This window comes from Panulirus ornatus, chromosome 36 (genome assembly GCF_036320965.1).
Source record: "Panulirus ornatus isolate Po-2019 chromosome 36, ASM3632096v1, whole genome shotgun sequence".
Classification (NCBI taxonomy): domain Eukaryota; kingdom Metazoa; phylum Arthropoda; class Malacostraca; order Decapoda; family Palinuridae; genus Panulirus; species Panulirus ornatus.
In genome coordinates, this window is record NC_092259.1 from 13299197 (window position 1) to 13324232 (window position 25036).

The following is a 25036-nucleotide window of genomic DNA, read 5'->3' on the forward strand; positions in this document are numbered from 1 at the left end:
CAAAAAATGGAAAAATTCTAGTTGTATGAAAACACCTGTAATTCATTCTCAGAAATTTGATTGAACATCGAAACATCAGCCGTTCATTGCAACTCATCATTAGTCTGGTTTGTACTACATCCACGGGGCAGAGCTCAGTGGTTTGTATCTGGCGAGAATGCGTCAAGTCACTGTTATTTAAATGCCTGTTGAAAAGCCCATCTAATGTAATAAAGGAAAAACATTACAGCATAGTAAACAGGAAATATACCGGGGGTAAGAACCTGTTCAATCATCTATGTAGTGTACAAATCGTTTGACCTCATTAAACTAAAACAAAAAAAATATCTACATTACTGATTTTTTTTTTTTCTACATGACAACCAACAGGCAACATAACATATTGCAGCATCTGGCACCTGAAACCTGCAGTATTATGACTCATGGTCGTTGTTTACTGTCCTGAAATCAATGCGTGCCGTTCTCCACTTGTCACACAGAGAAAACTACATAAAATACAAAAAGTTTCATGCACCGACCTTTACAATGATATATATATATATATATATATATATATATATATATATATATATATATATATATATATATATATATATATATACTGCGACGGACGGCTGCGGTACCAGTAGGTAGAAAAATAAGCTACTGCAACAAAGATTCGCGTCTAATACCAACATAACATCAGTCCTGACCAGCCCACATCTCGCCAGAGTCACATGACTCAACACACGGTGGCCTTGCTAAAACTGTAGAGGTCAAAGTATCCTATTAAGCTGTTTTGGTTTTAGCAAAATAAAGAGCTTGCGTTTCCGAAAGGTTACACACGGCAATATTCATAGAAATGTGTTAAAGTAAAATCTATCTTTATGCAAGAATAAGCTGAGTATATAAGTGACATGACCGGACAGAAGTAAGATTTCCTTAATCGACTTAACTCTAGAATCAAACTCGTTTCATAGATTACATAACACTGATGCTTGGCCACAGGGTTTGGGAGACCACTTATAGTTAGGGGCTAAGCTAGGTGAGGCTACAGAGTATAGCTACCCACTTCCATCGCAATTCTAAGCTACAGAGACTGATCACCCACCCCTAGCTCGGCCTACAGAGTTTTAGCTGTCCACTTCTAGCTTAATGGATAGGCTAAAGATATTGGTCACCCACTCCTTGCTTGGTTTACGGAGTGTTGTAATCGCGGCGTGCGAGTCTGAGAGTTTCATGATCGTGCCCTAGCAACCTACCGATCCAGTGCTTCCGGTTTCGTGTATATAATACTCATAGGAAACAGTTGTCAGTATCATTTGAATGACCAAATATGCAGGCACTAATGAAGAATTATTTCCTCCAACATACGTACAATTATGGGTGCATGGAGCAGCTAGTAGAGAATGAGGGGACAAGTTCGGACATCGTCAGCTTTCCCGCCTTCTCCTGCCATTCATCAGCTGTCAGTTAATCCGCCACCAGCAATAACCAACAATATTGAAATGTCATATATTGTGCAGATAATAATCCAGAAAATAAGGGTACAAGGTAACTTATATATTATGGTTTGTCAGAATACGATGTAGATATTTTGTAATTAAGATAAAGTGCATCAGCTGGGTGCACTACTTTGGTCCGCGGAGGGCAGTGTTCGAGCCCTTTATAAATTATAATCAGCGACTTTATAAATTAGTAAAGAAGCTGTCTGCGACAGTATCTATTCCCTGAAGCTCAAAATCGACTATAATGGACGGCATTCTTCATTACTGCCTGCATATTTAGCCATTAAAGTAATACTGAACTGTTTCCTATCGTATGATATTATACATGAAACCGGACGCACTGAGGACTGGTAGGTCGCTAGGTCACGTTAATGAAACCTTTAGACTCATGCACCACAAATCTGTGTCTACCTCAGTCTGGCAGACCGTTGAGATTAACTTGGTAGCCCGCTTCTACCCTCAGTCTGATAGACCCCTTTCGGTCTATATATATATCTTTTTTGTCGAAGTTTCTCTTCGGTTTCGTAGACTACTGTTTTCTCATTTGGTGGCCCATCTCTACCTCCAGTCTAGTAGACCACCTCTGACATTCATGATGCTGGCCATCACTCTTGCTGCTTAAAATACGCGGCACAAATAAACACATCCGTTACGCCTCCAAGTCTGACCTTGCCAACACCCAAGGTAATTCTGGACAGCTGCAGAACAATTAGAAAAGTCTATATTCTTCGGACTACTGAATTCAGTGTGACGTAGTTAATAATACTTTAAAGTATTTTGATCTGAAAATAATCCAAAAAGTTTTAAAGGTATTCATGTATATTAAGATGAAATCTCGGGTGTAGTTTCGTTAATGTTAAAACTGTCTACTCTGAGATCAAGCCGGAAATTCTCATTTCCTTTAAATAAATTCTCTCCAGCAAGAGAAGTCACAAAGGTCCATGAAAGCCTCTTTCTTCTTGAATTCTATGTATCTCTTATTCCCAGGATTTTCACGTTCGCTTTTTCCTACGCCAATGGTTCTGCGGACTTTTCTGATCTTCCTGTCAATGTAAGCCAGCTATCCTGATGGAACTTCATGAAAATTTAATGTTTATGATACAAGAACAAGTTTTTCATTGGACTTTTACAGACAATCCAAAACAATCTTATGAAGATGGAACACAAACATACATTGTGATGCAGGATCACAGCACCACACGAGCTGTTGTAACAATAATCATTAACCCCTACAACATAATGGTACGTCCCTTGAGCACAACGGCACGACAGTACGATCCTTAAGCATGACGGCTCAAGGCTCATAGCCTGGCCTATCAGCTAGAAGCCAGACCACATTACCCAAGGCTCGCACTGTTGTGCTCTGGGAAAATATTCGAAGGTCGTGCCGTTTTCGAGTGTTGTACCGGTGTGCTACAGAGCTGAAACGTTTGTCAGAGATCGTACCGTCGTGCTCAAGGGTCGTACCGTCGTCTTCGAAGATCCTACCGTCGTGCTTCAAGGTCGAATCGACGTTGTCATTGCATTCACAACAAGTGACTTCCCCGTACTTCATCCAGTGAGGCCAATGTTGCTGGCCGTCCTCATACATTGACAACCTGGCTTTACGTCTCGAGGGAAGATGTGCCCCACCTGGGCTAGCACACCTGACTCTCCACACCTGCTCCTCGAGACGGAGCGTAAGATGCATCGCCTCCAGTACCGTCATTAATATTTGGGCATCCTGACCTTAGTCAGCTTGAGAAATACCTTCGCTTTTCTTTTTTCATTTAATAGCGTTAGGTCATGATGATCAATGTTGGTAAAAAAATGTTTCGTATAATTCCCTTTTTTGATTCCTTCTTTAAAGTATAGCTGTTTAATCATTATATAAACTACTGTCTATAAAACAGATCACTCATTATTATCTGAAAGCCTTAGTGTTCAGAGCAGTTATCTACAGTGAATTTACAATTTCTTTTGCAATTCGTAAACTGGCATTTCAAACGTTGTTGGTTATTTGGATGACTGTCGCTTGGCTGATGGCGGCGGTCTTTTAGTCATGACAACAGACATCAAAGGATAAAATGCTCAAGGTTTTCCTTTCCCCAATCACATCCACTTTCTTTATTGTTTTCATCACCGTGCCATTCATATCTCATTTTACTCTGGTGTTGATCTTTACAGATCATATTTCTAATATTGTCTAATGTGTCCCACAACTTTGTATGCTTCACGCACCATCCACCGACAAACATTAAACTATATAAACAAATTATTCACAATCTAGATGAATCCTTATCATACAGTTGATCTACTTACCACTACTCACTCTCAAAGGCCTTCCATATATGTGGGTACGGGATCAGTCCTAGAATTATTCTAAACAACTGAAGGTTTCAATATTCTCCGACTGGTGGTTATAATTTGACGCTGACGGCCTTAACAACCCTGACATTTGGTACACCTAAAGCCCAAATCAACTACCCCTCAACCTAACACTATATTGGACAGAATACGATACAATGGTAGTTTCACTTGCTCCAATCATACCCAGATTTTCTTCTTTTTTCAGAACATTTCTGTATCTTCATTTTCATTATTCAGACCTTTAAGGAAGTGATCCATGTTCCTATATTAGAAAATCAACACTCCTTCGAGAAGGTGCGTCTTGGTAGCAGACGGCGCTAGAATGACTGATGTTGCAGGCGAGACTCGCGACCACCTGCACCCCGGCCGGACACACTGTTACAGGACCAGCACGTAAATATTGTCTGATCACCAAAAATAAACAGTTAGAGAGCGAGAAGGTTGCTCGCATGGGCTCTGAGGCAGCCCTGGCCAGGTGCAGACCAACTGGGCTATTTATTGGGAAGTCAAGTGTCGTTTAGGCTAGAGTGAGTGCGGCTGTCTAAGCGACTGTATCATCATCCTCAGGAGAAGCAAAGGTCGATTAGAAATTCACTTGATACTCCACCCGCATACCCCCATCATCATCCGAGAAAAAATATGACTTCAAGAAGTACAAAACAGTCTTTCAAGCGCTGCAGCTGAGAATTATATAACAAGAGGTCCATGCACGATCGACCTTCCTGATTCTGACGCCCTTTGAAATCAAACTTCGTTAAAAATCGTCCGATTTGTGATCATTTATTTCGCTAGCATTTAACTTAATCGCTATATCCAAGTCTGACGAACTAAACACTTTTATCTCCGTGTAAATTTTTCCCAAACGCAATTTAATCAAAAGCACTATGATGTGTAAATGCTTGGAACTGAAAACTTGAAATACTATCACATAGTTAAAAAGGTTAATGATGTTATTACTGAATAGTTGAGCATAATACCAATATTCATTTAAAAATTGAATGTGTACGTTTTCTTTAATGGTTAAGTAATCATGATTCCCACACCGTAAGAGATTTCATATTAAAGTAAGAAATTATTGGAATATGTTAAATTTGGCAAATTTTACTTATATAATTGAGTTTTATCTCTGCATTCAATATTCTCATTTTTCGACGTGCCGCACGCATATGACATTCATAGATGTCACAAGCACGAGCCTTTGCTAAGAACAAGCCTAACTTCACCAAGATATAAAACTTCTAAACCTGATTTTACAGTCTTACGTCTTAGTGTTAGGTCTTTAGAGGCTGATCATAATTATAATGTTTTTTTATTATCTGGCATTCTAACTCAACTGGAAACCTAACAAGGAACTTCGAAGTACAAAATTCGTTAACAAATGAGTTTCTTAGAACGGAGTAGATACAATAGAAATGCTTCTTTTTTGGTAAGGACCATAAATCTGACTCATTTTAATTATGGACACATTGGAGAAGGGAATGATCCACTTCCGGGGTGGTCAGTATGGTTTCAACATGGTCTCGTACTTGTGGCCAGCCTCAACAGAATGCCACACTAAGACCCATATCAGTGCCCCACCATTGTCACACTGAGGCCATCTCGGTGCCGCTCCGTTGTCACACTAGGGTCATCTCAGTGCCATACTATTGTCACACTACGGCAATCAGTAACGAACTGAAAGCCGGACTCGCATCTTCTCTTCACAGAGCAGCCAGGATGCGTGTGCCGGCCCTAGTCGTCTCCCTGCTTGTGTTGATGGGAGCCCGGGTGAGCTGCATGGATGCGGGTGTGGGTGCAGTGAAGGAGGTGGTTGAGCGATATCTGTCCTCATGTCACCTGGTGCTGGTGGATGCTGCCGGGGGCTCCCCGGCCTTCACCCATATCCTTAGGTAACACTTAAAGGCTAGCAAGCAAAATGTTCTTGGTAAGTTGTTTTAACTGTCATCAGTAGTTAGACAAAAAAGGCGACAAAGAGGCGGGAGCAAGGGGAGCTGGAAATTCTCCTGTGAGATGAAGGAACCGAGCAAGGATATTTCACTGAGTCAGCGGGGGTCAGGGGGTTCGGTGGTTCTGATGTGTAAGGATGATAATTACAGGGTGTGGATTTTGATGCCTTATTGTGATGGTACTGATAATGGTCTGTGATGGTAATGCGGTGTTGATTTTAAGTGATGGTGAAGAGGCTGTTTAGTGCGCAAAGGGTAATGATGATGGTAAAGTATATTAAACCGCTTTTTTAATGGACGCCGGTGAGTGATGATGCAGCTAATGTGTGCTGATATAGTGAGTGATAGTGATACGGCGGGTGTAGTGTGTGCTGATACAGAGTTATTATGATGCAGTTGGGTGTACTGGATGGTGTGGTGAGATTATGATCCAGCGGGTATGGTGAGGTTAGTAAATCGCCAACGTCCTGGCAGGGCTGTGGAGGTCGTGTCCCGTGGGGTCGTGGTGATAGACGACAAAACGGTCTACCCCTCGCCTCCTGACGGCTCTGGTCTGCTGCGCCACATACTAGAGGGAGATGCCAAGTTCTCCTGCCGCGCCCTCGTCCTGGACCTGACAACTGCCACCACCATCAGTAAAGCTGTCCAGTAAGTACTGGGTGATGCTGAAGGCCTGACACCACACCTGCTGACATACAACACAAAGTTAAACCCTGAAGCACGATGCTACGACTTCTGCCGGTGCTGATGGCATGACCTTTGACAAGTCAGTGGTCACACCATTGTGCTCGGTGGTCTATCATCGTACCCATGGGTCGTGTCATGCTCAAGAGGTTAACAATACTGAAGATAACCCCAAAAGAGGCAGTCACTTTACTCTCAGTTATGTGATCATATTTCTGATTTAGGTGAAATTCACTGAAGACATTGAGAATTATTGACTTAATTACTTTCAGCTATAAAGAAATTTGGCGAAATCCTACCATTCAGGCTGAGGGATATTTCTGACTTAATCCCTAACTACTGCAAGCCTCCATACTTATTACCCAGGCTGCTGACAGAGTTGCAGGTGGATGTACAGCCGGCGACGCTGATGGTGGCCTTGGGCTTCTCACGCCTGGCACAACCCCTACTGAACAACTCTATCCTCACAAACACAGTCCACACACTCTACCTTGCTCACCACAACTCAACCTCCATTACTCTGCCTGATGGTGGTACAGCTGACACAACTGCAGGGGAGGAGCAAGGTACTATGGTTACATGTTTTATATATATATATATATATATATATATATATATATATATATATATATATATATATATATATATATATATATGGAAGAATGAATGGAGAAAAACTGGAGGAAGTGAAGTGTTTTAGATATCTGGGAGTGGATCTGGCAGCGGATGGAACCATGGAAGCGGAAGTGGATCATAGGGTGGGGGAGGGGGCGAAAATTCTGGGGGCCTTGAAGAATGTGTGGAAGTCGAGAACATTATCTCGGAAAGCAAAAATGGGTAAGTTTGAAGGAATAGTGGTTCCAACAATGTTGTATGGTTGCGAGGCGTGGGCTATGGATAGAGTTGTGCGCAGGAGGATGGATGTGCTGGAAATGAGATGTTTGAGGACAATGTGTGGTGTGAAGTGGTTTGATCGAGTGAGTAACGTAAGGGTAAGAGAGATGTGTGGAAATAAAAAGAGCGTGGTTGAGAGAGCAGAAGAGGGTGTTTTGAAGTGGTTTGGGCACATGGAGAGAATGAGTGAGGAAAGATTGACCAAGAGGATATATGTGTCGGAGGTGGAGGGAACGAGGAGAAGAGGGAGACCAAATTGGAGGTGGAAAGATGGCGTGAAAAAGATTTTGTGTGATCGGGGCCTGAACATGCAGGAGGGTGAAAGGAGGGCAAGGAATAGAGTGAATTGGAGCGATGTGGTATACCGGGGTTGACGTGCTGTCAGTGGATTGAATCAAGGCATGTGAAGCGTCTGGGGTAAACCATGGAAAGCTGTGTAGGTATGTACATTTGCGTGTGTGGACGTATGTATATACATGTGTATGGGGGGGGGGGGGTTGGGCCATTCCTTTCGTCTGTTTCCTGGCGCTACCTCGCAAACGCGGGAGACAGCGACAAAGTATAATAAATAAATATATATTTATCTTTCTTTCATACTATTCGCCATTTCCCGCCTCAGCGAGGTAGCGTTAAGAACAGAGGACTGGGCCTCTGAGGAAACATCCTCACCCGGCCCCCTTCTCTGTTCCTTCCTTTGGAAAATTAAAAAAAAAATGAGGGGAAGATTTCCAGCCCCCCGCTCCCTTCCCTTTTAGTCGCCTTCTACGACACGCAGGGAATACGTGGGAAGTATTTCTCCCCTATCCCCAGGGATATATATATATATATATATATATATATATATATATATATATATATATATATATATATATATATATATGGGTAAAACTGAAAGTTGATGGAGAGAGATGGGTGATTATTGGTGCATGTGCACCTGGGCATGAGAAGAAAGATCATGAGAGGCAAGTGTTTTGGGAGCAGCTGAATGAGTGTGTTAGTGGTTTTGATGCACGAGACCAGGTAATAGTGATGGGTGATTTGAATGCAAAGGTGAGTAATGTGGCAGTTGAGGGAATAATTGGTATACATGGGGTGTTCAGTGTTGTAAATGGAAATGGTGAAGAGCTTGTAGATTTATGTGCTGAAAAAGGACTGGTATTGCGAATACCTGGTTTAAAAAGCGAGATATACATAAGTATACGTATGTAAGTAGGAGAGATGGCCAGAGAGCGTTATTGGATTACGTGTTAATTGACAGGCCCGCGAAAGAGAGACTTTTGGATGTTAATGTGCTGAGAGGTGCAACTGGCGGGATGTCTGATCATTATCTTGTGGAGGCTAAGGTGAAGATTTGTATGGGTTTTCAGAAAAGAAGAGTGAATGTTGGGGTGAAGAGGGTGGTGAGAGTAAGTGAGCTTGGGAAGGAGACTTGTGTGAGGAAGTACCAGGAGAGACTGAGTACAGAATGGAAAAAGGTGAGAACAATGGAAGTAAGGGGAGTGGGGGAGGAATGGGATGTATTTAGGGAATCAGTGATGGATTGCACAAAAGATGCTTGTGGCATGAGAAGAGTTGGAGGTGGGTTGATTAGAAAGGGTAGTGAGTGGTGGGATGAAGAAGTAAGATTATTAGTGAAAGAGAAGAGAGAGGCATTTGGACGATTTTTGCAGGGAAAAAATGCAATTGAGTGGGAGATGTATAAAAGAAAGAGACAGGAGGTCAAGAGAAAGGTGCAAGAGGTGAAAAAGAGGGCAAATGAGAGTTGGGGTGAGAGAGTATCATTAAATTTTAGGGAGAATAAAAAGATGTTCTGGAAGGAGGTAAATAAAGTGCGTAAGACAAGGGAGCAAATGGGAACTTCAGTGAAGGGCGCAAATGGGGAGGTGATAAAAGTAGTGGTGATGTGAGAAGGAGATGGAGTGAGTATTTTGAAGGTTTGTTGAATGTGTTTGATAATAGAGTGGCAGATATAGGGTGTTTTGGTCGAGGTGGTGTGCAAAGTAAGAGGGTTAGGGAAAATGATTTGGTAAACAGAGAAGAGGTAGTAAAAGCTTTGCGGAAGATGAAAGCCGGCAAGGCAGCAGGTTTGGATGGTATTGCAGTGATATTTATTAAAAAAGGGGGTGACTGTATTATTGACTGGTTGGTAAGGTTATTTAATGTATGTATGACTCATGGTGAGGTGCCTGAGGATTGGCGGAATGCGTGCATAGTGCCATTGTACAAAGGCAAAGGGGATAAGAGTGAGTGCTCAAATTACAGAGGTATAAGTTTGTTGAGTATTCCTGGTAAATTATATGGGAGGGTATTGATTGAGAGGGTGAAGGCATGTACAGAGCATCATATTGGGGAAGAGCAGTGTGGTTTCAGAAGTGGTAGAGGATGTGTGGATCAGGTGTTTGCTTTGAAGAATGTATGTGAGAAATACTTAGAAAAGCAAATGGATTTGTATGTAGCATTTATGGATCTGGAGAAGGCATATGATAGAGTTGATAGAGATGCTCTGTGGAAGGTATTAAGAATATATGGTGTGGGAGGCAAGTTGTTAGAAGCAGTGAAAAGTTTTTATCGAGGATGTAAGGCATGTGTACGTGTAGGAAGAGAGGAAAGTGATTGGTTCTCAGTGAATGTAGGTTTGCGGCAGGGGTGTGTGATGTCTCCATGGTTGTTTAATTTGTTTATGGATGGGGTTGTTAGGGAGGTGAATGCAAGAGTTTTGGAAAGAGGGGCAAGTATGAAGTCTGTTGGGGATGAGAGAGCTTGGGAAGTGAGTCAGTTGTTGTTCGCTGATGATACAGCGCTGGTGGCTGATTCATGTGAGAAACTGCAGAAGCTGGTGACTGAGTTTGGTAAAGTGTGTGAAAGAAGAAAGTTAAGAGTAAATGTGAATAAGAGCAAGGTTATTAGGTACAGTAGGGTTGAGGGTCAAGTCAACTGGGAGGTAAGTTTGAATGGAGAAAAACTGGAGGAAGTAAAGTGTTTTAGATATCTGGGAGTGGATCTGGCAGCGGATGGAAACATGGAAGCGGAAGTGGATCATAGGGTGGGGGAGGGGGCGAAAATTCTGGGAGCCTTGAAGAATGTGTGGAAGTCGAGAACATTATCCCGGAAAGCAAAAATGGGTATGTTTGAAGGAATAGTGGTTCCAACAATGTTGTATGGTTGCGAGGTGTGGGCTATGGATAGAGTTGTGCGCAGGAGGATGGATGTGCTGGAAATGAGATGTTTGAGGACAATGTGTGGTGTGAGGTGGTTTGATCGAGTAAGTAACGTAAGGGTAAGAGAGATGTGTGGAAATAAAAAGAGCGTGGTTGAGAGAGCAGAAGAGGGTGTTTTGAAATGGTTTGGGCACATGGAGAGAATGAGTGAGGAAAGATTGACCAAGAGGATATATGTGTCGGAGGTGGAGGGAACGAGGAGAAGTGGGAGACCAAATTGGAGGTGGAATGATGGAGTGAAAAAGATTTTGTGTGATCGGGGCCTGAACATGCAGGAGGGTGAAAGGAGGGCAAGGAATAGAGTGAATTGGATCGATGTGGTATACCGGGGTTGACGTGCTGTCAGTGGATTGAATCAGGGCATGTGAAGCGTCTGGGGTAAACCATGGAAAGCTGTGTAGGTATGTATATTTTGCGTGTGTGGACGTATGTATATACATGTGTATGGGGGTGGGTTGGGCCATTTCTTTCGTCTGTTTCCTTGCGCTACCTCGCAAATGCGGGAGACAGCGACAAAGCAAAAATATATATATATATATATATATATATATATATATATATATATATATATAGTCCTCTGTTCTTAACGCTACCTCGCTAACACGGGAAATGGCGAATAGTTTGAAAAAAAAAAAAAAAAAAATATATATATATATATATATATATATATATATATATATATATATATATGTTATTTTACAATTCAGCTAGCATACACACACTGATCTCGACAAAACAATGTTGATATTTGGTTAGAAAAAATTCCCCCACAAAAAAAAAACTAATGGACATACTAGGAATTCAAATTGTTGCACTCTCTACATATAATTTAATTTGTAAATTTCTACACATACAGTAATAAGTCAAATATCCTGTGTTAAGGAAAAAATTATCTCAGACATATAAAATCAGGTATGTTGATGACCTTATGACCTTTGTAACAAACTGGATGGCCAAGTAGATCAGCAAAATTGAACAAGTGTAGGACAAAACTAGCTAATGAAAAATACCTTTTGATTGAAGAAGTGTACATCCTTAATGAGATGGATGGGCCTTTATGAAAATCATTAAATCATAGTTTTCCATCTTATCATATGAAGAATAGAAACTTCTGCCTTTCTTTATTTCATGTACAATGAACTATTTAAACTTTTAGTCTTTTAGCCCCTAGAATTTTATGGACCCCGTGCACAGTTCCATTAACCCCTGGGGATGTATAATGACCAATTTGGGAAACACTAAAGTAAAAATTGATGATAAAGCAAGAGGCTTATTAGAGTTTTTCTTCAGCCGGCTAATCTAATCAGACCATCACTTGTAGTTATCAGTTAAGTTTTAGCTAGGCTAATTAGCTAGGTAGGTGACAGTTAAGTAAGCATCAACTAAAGTAGTTATCGCTGGTGTTAATATGACAATATTAATGGAAATCATCTAAAGCTAAAACATCTGAAAGAAGGCATGGAAATTATTCTGAACATGCAGGATTCTCCAACAACATAAGGAATAAAAGGCACTTGCCTGACAGATCTATAAATTCTGATAAAGAATAAGATAAAAATTAAATCTATAGAAAAAAAATTCACCTGGACCAAGCAAATCATATGAAATAAAATGTGAGGTAAGGAGAAAACTTGAGGCTTGGTCATGTTTGCAAAATTGGTTGGTGGTGAGGCCAGCACCATACCCTTCCTAACAGCAGCTGGAGACTGGAGTGGGTGTTAGTGCCAGCACTGGATCCCCTCACAGCAGTTGGTGGATGGTGAGACCAATATTAGACTCCATAGCAGCTAGTGTGGACAGTTGTGCCTATAAAGACTGTCTTTTCTTTATATAGTCTTGGATAATTCTTGTTTGTCATTTGATTACATCCACACTTTTCAACTTACAGTAGGCGAGAGGGTGTCAGAGTTGGTAGGGTTCAGTAATGATTAATCAGTGTATTAGAAAGTTGTGTTTCAAGTGTTTTCCATCCTAGCAACACAGGCAGAGGTGTTGGTGTATTCCCGCTGTCACTACTGCAACCATGGTGAAGCTAGGTTACTGGTCCTTGACCGTTGGTCTCTCAGGAGAGGAGGCTTCCACGATGGCACCAACCTTTTCTTGGGTGAGTTTGAGGTCAGTAAAGGTGCCTGTAGTGCCCTGACCTAAGATCACATGGTTCAACACGTAGAACACAAAAGGAGCTAGTGTTATATAAAAGCCATGTGTTACATGGAACTGCTTTGATCTGGATACTAGGTAATCTGGTCAATATGGCTATGGCTGTACTTCTACCAACCACTGGTGAAGAAAAATAGATTGCTAAACACATATGATATGAATGTATTATATACTGATAAATCTTTCAAAGCAATAAGCCATTTCCCACCCTTTCCAAGTAATTTTGGGAACAGACGACTGAGCCCTATAGCGAGAAATCCTTGCTAGACTCCTTTCTCAGTTCCATCTTTTGGAAAGCAGTAGTGCACAAGAGGAGGATTTCCAGCCCCATGCCCCTGCACATCATTGTCATTAAGAAGTTTGTGTAAAGAGAAGTCACTGTCTGTGAGGGGATAAGATGGGAATGTTTGAAGGTTTAATAGTCCTGACAGTGTTGTAGGATGTGAGACATGTGCCCTAAATAAAAAGAATATGGATGAGGGTTAATGAGCTGAAAATTCAGTATTTCAGGACATGTGGAGTGAAGAGGGTTGACTGAAAAAGAATTGATGAGGTGAGTGAGAATAAATACATAAGAGAAAGCTAAACATATGTGGTGAAATTGTTTGGATACTGGGAAAAGATGAGTGAGAAGAGGTTAAGAGGGTATACATGTCAAAAGAGGAGGAAACAAATGGAAGATGAAAATTGAGAAGGAATGGTAGAATGGCGTGAAAGGTGCTTTGAGAAATTAGAAGGGTATGAGGCACACATAAAATAAAGCAATTGGAGCAATGTAGTATATATGGAGCAATATCCTGTCAGTGCACTGAACCATGGCATATGAAGTGGTCAAGGAAAATCACAGAAAGGTCTGAGGGACTGGGCTGTGGACAGTGGGGTCTGGTTTCAGTGCATTTCGCATGAAAGCTACAGGATGGATGCAAGCAAATGACCATTCTTCATCTGTTCTTGACACTAACTCATCATGTGAGAAATGATGGACAAATATAAAAAAAAAATTATTTACTGTGGTAAGTTAGTAATGTATAGCAACATAAAGATAATGCATATGGCATCCCTACAGATCAGTTTAAGGACTGCATGGGTCACAAGTTCCATGTAGTCTCGATGGATTGGTTCCCATTCCTAAAGTTTCACCGTGACAGCCAGGCACCAGCCACAGCAGTCACACCTCTTGATTCTCTTGACATCAGGATGCTCGACTCCATCGCTAGCATCCTAAATTTCACGTAAGTTAATGATGAATGAACATACTACTCAGTTCCATTTATCTCTCTGAATGATTACTACGTCCTTAGACCTGTGAATGACAATAATAATTTCTAAAACTTCCTGAACATTATCTTTTGGATCCTTGATGATCTGAATGAGTTTTTTCCATGAACAATGCTGGGTTTAAGCCTCCTGGACAGCACAGCTTGGTTCCTAGACTTCAAATATACTATGACTCCTAACATGATTAACTTACCTCTTCTCACTGTCACATTTAATTTTCTTTAGAACCCTACCTTACATTTTACATCTCTTTAGAGACTAGAAGTCCTGTTCAGATGCCAAAAACTTTTCTGAACAGTGAAATGATTCAACCGTTGTATGTACTGCACCCATTGCAGGGGATGTACCACCTCTACGTCTTTATCTGACAGAGTTTCATCCAAAGCAATCCGGCATAACATCAATCCATGTTTGACCACAATTTGACCCACTTTCCCTAAACTAATGTTGGTTTTCTTTCTCTTTTATAACTATTGTTCAAGTTTCTGCTTCTCAAGAACTGGCTGTTTGTGTTACTTTGCCATTAGCAAAACATATAATACTTGGTGCACCATTGTGGTACTTGATTATTTTGTGTCCACTGGGAACCTGAAGGTGAGACATTGCAATATCTGTTTCTTTCCTTACACAGCTAAACTTGACAACTTTACCTTCTTATGTTATTCCAACAGTTGCAACTACCCCTTTCTAAAAATTAAGTTTTTGATTTCTTTTTCTTATATTAATTTCCTCTTCAATCCTTACTTCCCAGTGTCTTTCACCGTTTTCATGTATTTAAGGCCTGGCCTTGATGAGACCTTTTGTCACTAACTGTTGTCTTCATCATGAAAAAAACCTTCATTTGTAACTGTCATGTATTAAGGCACAGTGAATAAGATCACTTAGTACTAAGACATATGAGGAACACATTTTTGCCTCATACAGAGACAAAACTATCTGCACTTGCATTAAATCAATGGATTTATTTTTTATATGTTTGAGTTTTTCATACAAAGATCTTTTCTCTCTCATCAACATTTTAGGTCTGTGCTGAAGGAACAGGAGCTTTATAGCAAATACTGAGGTCCTCCATCTCTCCTGCTTACAACTAAACACTGAATCTTGAAATGGTCTCTTAACTTTGTGAACTATTTAAGAAGTGTATATTCACTTTTCAGGAACTCAGTTGATTTCAGTTTGCCACAATTCAGTTTTACTGAGGTACATTCAAACTATTATTTTTGTTTGATCCACTCATTCAGTATTTTAAACTAGGTATGAGATACGGACACCATGGGACAATCAGTGGGGTGTACATCAAGACAATGGCAATTGGACAGGCACAGTAGGTACTCTGCAACATCAGCAAGCTGACTTCTCAATGCTTCTCAACTGGTCAAAGGAGCGGAAGAATGTCATTGACTTTTCCCGCATCTATGCTGCTGAGCCTTTAGTCATGGTCACCTCTAAGCCACGCCCACTACCCAAGTACCTATCCATCATCAATCCCTTTACAGGTATGTGATCCACTACCCCTGTGTGTCCCCAGTGGCAACCCCTTAATAGGTAGGTATATGACTTGTTACCCCAGTACATGTCCGCTGCCACAATACTTGTCTATTGTCATCCTTCGCAGGTACAGGGCTCACTACCTTAGCATCTGTCCATCATTAACTTCTCCATATATATCAACCCCTGATCCACAGCTCTGGTACCTATCCATCATCAGCACACCTAACTTGTTCCATATTCTCATGACTGTCTGCCTTTGTGCTTAATTTGCATCTAATCTATATCAGAAGTTGTTTGGGGAATGTAGCTTTCAAATGGTACAAAGTCATCATACTCAGACACTTGTAAGGGGAATCAAGCATCTTTTAAGCATAAAACTTATTTGCATATATATTCAATTAAAGTCCAGTTATTTCTAATGTATGTGAAAGGTGGGGTGTGGATAGTTGTGGTGGTGATGGGCATGTGGGGATGTCTGGTGTATTGGGGTCTCCAGAAGGTGAGACGCCACCTGCCTGGGGGCCAGGATATGAACTGTGGGTCGGCCCTCTTCTACATCACTGGCCTTCTCCTAGAGGACCCACCCTTCAGGCTCCCCACCAACATAACTGGCCAGGTAACGATCATGGATTAATAATCTTTACTTTAGTCTAAGACCCATCTGGATTAACATATCTATAGATACTGCACAGCTTGGAGACCACTCTAGCACAGCATGTGTTGGACTCTCACTTTGAGTACTTAATCAAGATAATGGACACATGAATCTGATAATTGTTTAGCTGCATTAGCAAATATTCCCTATAGTTTGATGAATGCCTAATATTGTAAAGTGATAGATTGAAATGTCTTAGGACCCACCTGCTTGAGGGTAAACTTTGAGAGAAAAGTCATCTTGTGCCAAGGAGTATCATCATCAACTGATGAAAGGAGTCCATGATTTTCCTGCTTCAGATTGTAATGAAGCACTGAAGTTGCAGATGCACTATAAATGAGATTCTGAGGTTATATATAATATAATAACAGTGTCCACAAGTGAGATGTAAGGGAATGGCAGATCTGTCTATCATTTCCTCCCAGAATAAGTTAGAGATTTAATAATATTGTTTAGGATTATTTCAAAAGGAAATGCACTCATTTTATTACAGAACGGGTTCATCATCCTTCTGGGGCAGGTAGCATATGCTTTGGTCCCAGGCACTGTAATTAACTTTGCCCCTAACAGCTGTCACAGAATCAAATTTGTAGTGCACTGTGGGAATCGCTTGAGGTAACATCATAAACTAATAAAATTTTCTCCCTCTTTCAGCAACTCTTCCAGAGATTTGCACAAAGTAATTGGTTATTGACCTAATGTTTTACTGACCGTATGTGGGCAAGTGGAGCTGTTGAGAGGCTGGTGGTAACTGACCACCTGTGGATGGTTGCAGGTGTTGGTGGGCTGGTTTTGCTTGTTTGGGCTCCTGGTGGCTAGTATGTACAGGTGCTCACTGGTGGCACACTTGAGTGTGCCTAGAAGAGCAGCTCCAGTGGAGACCTTTGACCAGCTTTTGGCCCAGAATGGCTGGTCCTGGGGTCTTGAACCCACTTATGGTGCTGAGTGGGAGTGGTTCCAGAACAGTGTCTCCACTACCATCAGAAACATCTTCCAGGGCATCCAGGTGGGTCCTGGAGTATGGACAACAACAAATAATTATTTCACCTTCATGGGTAATGGATACTAATTATAAAAGTCAAACTTTATTACAACTGATTTTTTCCTGATAAAGTTAGAAACATTTCAAATGTTAATATTTTGATAAATATGTACTGTGTACAGTGAAACAACAATTTCTCTAGAACACAGTGGTATAACCCTTGAGCAAAGCAATAGAACCCTTGAGTGTGACTGACTATACCTTAATGTCAAATTAATGAAAGGTCAGGCTATCATACCCATACCCATAAACAAGTCATGCTCAGGGGTAATATTATCAAGCTCAAGAGTAATAACATCATGCTTGCTGGTCCTGTCCTCATTCTCTTAGGTCGTACTGTCATGCTCATGGGTCATACCATCATGTGTAAAGGCCATACTGCCATGCTCAATAATCATACTTTCATGCTCGTGGGTCATACTGTCATGTACAAGAGTATTACTGTCATGCTCATGGGTCGTATCATCATGCTCAAGGGTCATAACATCATGCTCAAGGGTCATACTGTCATGCTCAAGGGTCATACTGTCATGCTCAAGGGTCATACTGTCATGCTCATGGATCATGCCATCATGCTCAGGAGTCATACTATCATGCTTGAGGGGTTAGAAAAGTATCAAGATTCTGGAGCCATCTGTCCTCGTGTCTGTTTGTGGGTCTTACACTTTCCTCAGAGAACAGTTGAGGGATTTTAATCAGATCATAAGGCTATTTCTCATGTATGGATAACATTTTCTTCTAAGTTTGAGGAGAATTCCTCTTGCCTCCAAGGATAAGAGAGGTTTGCAAGTAGGAAGTTGACCTAGAAATTAGTATCTAGCTTGTTTCAAAGATTAATATGAACAGTATTGTACTATACCATTTGCCAATAATCAAAATGAAGAAATATTGCATATCAAAAAAAGATGAGTTTTTCATAGATAAGACCTGATATCTAAGGAAATGTTTTTGCATTAAAGACAAAGTCACAGATAGGAGTCCTTATCAGGGCCACGCCTTTGATGAAAAAAAGAGGCAAAAACAAAAAACATAAAGAAGCCCAAAAGTTTTCAGTTCAGTAAATTTAATATTTTCCTAAAACCAGTTGTAGTTTGCCAAAGACCTGACATCAGAAGAACAGTTTAAAAGTTGACATAAAAAAGAAAGAAATGGTAATTTTCCTGCCACTCCTCTGTGACTGATATCAGCAGATCCTGGACCTGAAGATCCACCTAGCACAGATCCTAGACCATGGGAACCATGCCCTTCTTACATGGAAATATCACATCCAGACTGTGGTTGCTTCCCACTATACAGATTTCCGTGGCTACACACCTCTACACATTGGCCGCACTGAGTATTTCATCAGCACTGGCTATGGCTGGGGCTTCAGGTTAGTATGTATTCCGGCTGAGGTTTCAGGTTAGTACTGCTTATGGCTGGAGTTTCAAGTTAGTACTTGGCTATGGCCAGGATTTTAGGTCAAAACTAACTGTGAGTGGAATCTCAGGTCAGTAGCAGCTACAGGTGGGGTTTGAGGTTACTTACTTGCTACATTTGGGTTTCAGGTTAGTACTGGTTACAGTTGAAGCTTCAAGTCAGTATTAGTAAAACAGTTGTGACTCTGGCTGACTCTTGCAGACTACAGTACATTATTGCTTGCATTTTAGAACAATACTGCTGTATGGAAATGAATGAATTGATGATCATCCATAAGAAATTATGTTTACAATTATAACTTATCTCTAAGAAATACAGTAAATGATGATTTTGTCCTTATATTCCACACACTTTTTTGCAGTTTGATGGTTGTGGCTGTTGCAAAGTCTCCTGGGCTTAAATTTAAATAAGCTTATTGTATACTAGATTGAAATGCTTTATTCTCATCACTTAAGTTCCTCGTTACCCATATAGTTTGTACTAGAGGTTCATGCTCTTTCATAATATTTTTACTTGCTGTACTAAACTAGGATTATTTCTCACCAACAAACTGTCACCGGAACTTCTTGTGGGGTATTCAGAAGTTTAATTTTTTGTGTACAAGGCAAGAGCTAAAGATATTGATGTTCCAGGAAGGGGTGCATTTCTATCTGTTGGAGGCTCATGCTCTTTTATGCTATTCTCACTGACAAATTCTTGTTCACTCGAACACCTTGTGCAAATTCAAAAAATCTGAATTGAATTAATTTTACAGTACATGGCAAAGGCTACAGATTCTTTTGTTGCTCCCAAAGGAAGGGTGCACCATTCCTACCACATCTGGACAAGACCAAGCAGAGACTGGTAGAAACTGGCCACATAAGTCATTGGCTGAAAGACTTAATCCAGACCTCTGCTAGAACTGCCAGGAGGGAGAAAACTGAAAAGAAAAAACACTTACAAGAGGAGGAGGAGGAGGGGGAGAGCAAGGAATTAGAGGTGGGTCATTACTGAATGAACTGATAAAACAATTCTAAATTTTAGGGTGTCTGTGTGAACTTTAAAAAAGTAATTGAGCAGGTCCTTTTCCTATAGTGTTATCTCACAAAGTAGGGTCCAGAGATTGCTTCCTGTGGTCTTTCCACAGGGAATCCCCCACCTCAAACTTCTTTATGTACACACTACAAAACTTACCTTTAAATGTGAGAATACTCAAAGGTAACAGTTAAAGGGAACAAGCTTGAGTGCTTCAGAGATAAGCCATAGAAGGGACAGAAATCTGCAAAGAGATTTAATTAAAAGAATATAAATATCATCATACATGAATTAATTAAGGAAAAGCAAGGAACAAGTGGTGGCAGAGTAAATTGGTTGGAAATACTGAAATGAATGATATGCAAATTCTGAAGCTAGCCAACAAATAAGTAGACTAGGAATGAAAAGATACTAAAGCATGAGATGGAAAATTTAGATTGGTAGTTGTATTTGTACTGAACCAGAATTACACTCAGTAAGAGAATAAAAGAACAAGGCAAGGAATCATGGGACAAAACTATTAGTGACATTAGAAATCACTGCTCATAATAAAGAAAACTAGAAAATAAGGAAATAAGATAAAGATATGAGGAGATTGGGGTACTGGAAGAAATTTGCAAATCATGGATTTAATAAAGTTTACATCCAGAAAGACAGGCCAAGAGAAAAAATGAAGGAAATACTGAAGTTGCCAAAAACTAGGGTAACAGAATGAGACAGGACAGCATCTCATCCAAAATAGCAGAGAGCCCAGGATTAGCAAATAGTGAGAGACTAGGTCTGAAGTAAGTATACGGAATGGAGACAGGCTGGCTGTCATTGGTCTGGCATTGGAATATGAAGACTGCATAGTAGAAATTGATCAAATATTACCGAGTGGTTGGGCCATAAATCATATGGAATGTTTTCAGAAAGATATACAATTGCTACCTTGGAAAGTGAAGAAAAAGGAGATTGGCCCCAATTAGTAAAAGGTAATCTGACATTTCAGAAACTACAGGTAAATAAGTGTCACATCAGACAGCGTATAACAGGAAAAAGAATATGAAAAGTGCCTTATTGTTTTGATCATGTTCATTCTTCATAAAACAGATGGTGAACCAGAATGATGTGTGATACATAATGAAAATACTAAGGGACAAAATGAAACGGTTATTCAAAAGGCCACAAGACCAGCCCTTCTTGGCAATGGAAGGGTTCTAATAAATGGGATTTTAAGAACAAAAACTAACAAGTAACACCTCAGTCCACATGAGGGAAGAGATTTGAGGAGATATGAATTCTTAGAATGTGTTCAAGGAAAATTTATTCCATCTTGTCAATGGCACAGGACGTAACAACTCGTGTCAAGTCAAACCACTAACTGCTACAGCCTAGTCATCATCAGCATTCCACTGTTAAGGTTACAACACTACAATGCTGTCTTCCCATTTCATATTCATACAGACATATGTTTAAAAAGTATAAATACATTAGTTGGGATGCCACCAAAATCTGTCACGGAATCCTTAGCTTAGTGGGAAGCCCTTGCATGCATTATCCCATTGCTGGTGATTAATACTTAATATATATCAATATCATTATTAGTTGCCTTCTACAACACGCAGGGAATATGTGGGAAGTATTCTTTCTCCCTTATTCCCCTCAGTTTTTATTTACCAAAAGATGGAATGGAGAAGGGAGCCAAGTGAGGATTTTCCCTCTTACACTCAGTACTCTTTTTGTGGTAGAGGATGTGTGGATCAGGTGTTCGCTTTGAAGAATGTATGTGAGAAATACTTAGAAAAACAGATGGATTTGTATGTAGCATTTATGGATATGGAGAAGGCATATGATAGAGTTGATAGAGAAGCTCTGTGGAAGGTATTAAGAGTATATGGTGTGGGAGGTAAGTTGCTAGAAGCAGTGAAAAGTTTTTATCGAAGATGTAAGGCATGTGTATAAGTAGGAAGAGAGGAAAGTGATTGGTTCCCAGTGAATGTCAGTTTGTGGCAGGGGTGCATGATGTCTCCATGGTTGTTTAATTTGTTTATGGATGGGGTTGTTAAGGAGGTGATGCAAGAGTTTTGGAGCGAGGGGCAAGTATGCAGTCTGTTGGGGATGAGAGAGCTTGGGAAGTGAGTCAGTTCTCGTTCGCCAATGATACAATGATAGTGGATTTGGCAGCGGTTGGAACCATGGGAGCAGAAGTGAATCACAGGGTGGGGTAGGGGGTGAAGGTTCTGAGAGCGATGAAGAATGTGTGGAAGGCGAGAATGTTATCTCAGAAGCAAAAATGGGTATGTTTGAAGGAATACTGGTATCAGTAATGTTATTTGGTTGTGAGGCATGGGCTATAGATAAGGTTGTGCGGAGGAGGGTGGATGTGTTGGATACAAGATATCTGAGGACAATATGTGGTGTGAGGGGGTTTGATTAAGTAATGAAAGGGTAAGAGAGATGTGTGGTAATAAAAAGAGTGTGGTTGAGAGAGCAGAAGAGGGTGTGTTTAAATGGTTTGGACATATAGAGAGAATGTGTGAGGAACGATTGACAAAGAGGATATATGTGTCAGAGGTGGAGGGAACAAGGAGAAGGGGGAGACCAAATAGGAGGTGGAAGGATGGAGTGAAAAAGATTTTGAGCGATTGGGGCCTGAACATACAGGAGGGTGAAACACACGCAAGGAACAGAGTGAATTGGAACGATGTGGTATACCAGGGTCGACGTGCTGTCAGTGGACAGAACCAGGGCATGTGAAATGTCTGAGGTAAACCATGAAAAGTTTTGTGGGGCCTGGATGTGGAAAGGGAGCTGTGGTTTCGGTGCATTACACTTTACAGCTAGAGACTGAGTGTGAACAAATGTGGCTTTTTTTGTCTGTTTTCCTGGCACTACCTCACTCATGCAGGGGGGGGTGTGATGCTGTTTCCTATGGGGCGGGGTGGTGCCGGGAACGGATGAAGACAAGTGAGCATGAATATGTACATGTGTATATGTATGTATGTATATATGTTGATATGTGAATAAGAGCAAGGTTATTAGGTACAGTAGGGTTGAGGGTCAAGTCAATTGGGAGGTGAGTTTGAATGGAGAAAAACTGGAGGAAGTGAAGTGTTTTAGATATCTGGGGGTGGATCTGGCAGCGGATGGAACCATGGAAGCAGAAGTGGATCATAGGGTGGGGGAGGGGGCGAAAATTCTGGGAGCCTTGAAGAATGTGTGGAGGTCGAGAACATTATCTCGGAAAGCAAAAATGGGTATGTTTGAAGGAATAGTGGTTCCAACAATGTTGTATGGTTGTGAGGCGTGGGCTATGGATAGAGTTGTGCGCAGGAGGATGGATGTGCTGGAAATGAGATGTTTGAGGACAATGTGTGGTGTGAGGTGGTTTGATCGAGTAAGTAACGTAAGGGTAAGAGAGATGTGTGGAAATAAAAAGAGCATGGTTGAGAGAGCAGAAGAGGGTGTTTTGAAATGGTTTGGGCACATGGAGAGAATGAGTGAGGAAAGATTGACCAAGAGGATATATGTGTCGGAGGTGGAGGGAACGAGGAGAAGAGGGAGACCAAATTGGAGGTGGAAAGATGGAGTGAAAAAGATTTTGTGTGATCGGGGCCTGAACATGCAGGAGGGTGAAAGGAGGGCAAGGAATAGAGTGAATTGGAGCGATGTGGTATACCGGGGTTGACGTGCTGTCAGTGGATTGAATCGGGGCATGTGAAGCGTCTGGGGTAAACCATGGAAAGCTGTGTAGGTATGTATATTTGCGTGTGTGGACGTATGTATATACATGTGTATGGGGGTGGGTTGGGCCATTTCTTTCGTCTGTTTCCTTGCGCTACCTCGCAAACGCGGGAGACAGCGGCAAAAAAAAAAAAAAAAAAAAAAAAATGTATATGTATGTATATGTACGTGTATGGGTGTTTATGTATGTGTGTATATGAGTGGATGGGTCGTTCTTTGTCTGTTTCCTAGTGCTACCTCGCTTGTGCAGGAAGTATAGTAAAGAATAAAAAAATTAAAATATGTATATATACACTTCCTTATGCCCGATATAAATTTTTGTCACAGTGCTTTAAAATCTGCAGTTGTAATGATACAAAGAAAAACTAAGTATTTACCTTTGAGTAAGTTACATCATTACTAACGTTTCCTTTGTGAACCACCAACAGGTAGTCCAGGTTGAAGGGGCACGCACTGTGTTGAGTATGGAGCACCTTCTGGGAGCTTTCCTGTTTCTGGCACTGGGCTGCTGTGTTGCTCTCTTCACTTTGCTGGGGGAAGGTGCCCTTGTCACCTTAACCTCATGGAAGCATTCCCCTCTGGAGCATGGAGTTCAGTAAAAAGGCCAATAATGGATGGATACCACTCCTCAGTGCTGTTGACCTTCAAAATACTGGTTGACTACTCATCAGCAGCTCTTGACTTCACTTGCCATGCCCAAGGTTTCCCACACTGGGAAACAAGATGGAGAAAGATTATATAAATTGCCTAAATCCTCCTCCTGATGGTCTAATCATATACTACCTTCCACAAAAGATCACCTTTCTCCCCAAACCACAATCATTCAGTTAGGGAAAAATTATTGATGCATAAATGAATTAATAATTATGACTTTAATTTCTAATGTGTATGTAGATGTGTTTCTAGTAAGTAGTAAGTTACAGTAACAAGTTAACTGATAATTTGCAGTACGGAATCACTGTATTTATTGTGGTAAAAAGAATTCGTGGGAAAAAAAAATAATGTGATGTTAAAATCCATTCAAAATCTGTAAAGAATTTGTAAAAAAAACTAATTGAGCTCTCAGAAAAACTATTACTCATGTTCAATATTCTTAAATTAATTGCCATCCCCAGTTAAGGAGCTTCAAGGACAAAATGCTCTTAACAAAATTTCCCCTCTAAAAACTACTTGTTCATTGATATCATTCATGAACACTTATTAATGTCATTCAAAATTCCCTTTTGGTACATAAAATTAGCTTTTACTGGGATCTCTTATGAACATCTGCCATTATGTCAAAACCTAACAATATATGGTATGCTTGGGTTGCCCAAAATAAAAGGGACTTACTTTTATACGGCCTTTTAATAACCCTGTGTAAACTAAGTGCGTTACAGTTCAAACACAGTTTCTCATTTAATATCCTGCGGTTATACAGCTATCTAAGAAACATTAAATGCTCTACTTGACTGCCAATATAAGGAAAGAATTAAGGTAAGATTAGCACAACCGCATGGAAGAAATTGCTCCACAAATGTAACATGATAACCCTTCATCTTCTAAGGCAGTCTTGAATGAGTTTTGTAATATTAAAACATTGCTCCATACCTAGACTGGTAATATTTTGAATCAATTAAATAGAATGAGCATCTCAATCATCACAGCTGCAGTTTACAATACATCACAAGCCA

General features: G+C 40.7%; 1 protein-coding gene across 1 annotated transcript; it reads left to right on the forward strand.

The window, feature by feature from the left end:
• Positions 1 to 6221: 6221 nt before the first annotated feature.
• LOC139760433 (glutamate receptor ionotropic, kainate glr-3-like) lies at positions 6222 to 24700 on the forward strand. The gene is made up of 10 exons (XM_071683672.1): positions 6222 to 6430; positions 6833 to 7032; positions 12554 to 12693; positions 13771 to 13970; positions 15271 to 15512; positions 15939 to 16123; positions 16938 to 17168; positions 18395 to 18576; positions 19418 to 19601; positions 23792 to 24700. The coding sequence occupies exons 1-10, from the start codon at positions 6222 to 6224 to the stop codon at positions 23960 to 23962; spliced, it is 1944 nt and encodes a 647-aa protein (XP_071539773.1). The 3' UTR covers positions 23963 to 24700.
• Positions 24701 to 25036: the final 336 nt, after the last annotated feature.

Excerpts from the sequence above, each read along its gene's own strand:
- LOC139760433 (XM_071683672.1), top strand. The coding sequence starts at position 6,222 with ATGGTGAGGTTAGTAAATCGCCAACGTCCTGGCAGGGCTGTGGAGGTC. Across the intron at positions 17,169-18,394 it reads ACATCTTCCAGGGCATCCAG|ATCCTGGACCTGAAGATCCA; the intron begins GTGGGTCCTGGA and ends TGATATCAGCAG. Across the intron at positions 19,602-23,791 it reads GGGAGAGCAAGGAATTAGAG|GTAGTCCAGGTTGAAGGGGC; the intron begins GTGGGTCATTAC and ends AACCACCAACAG.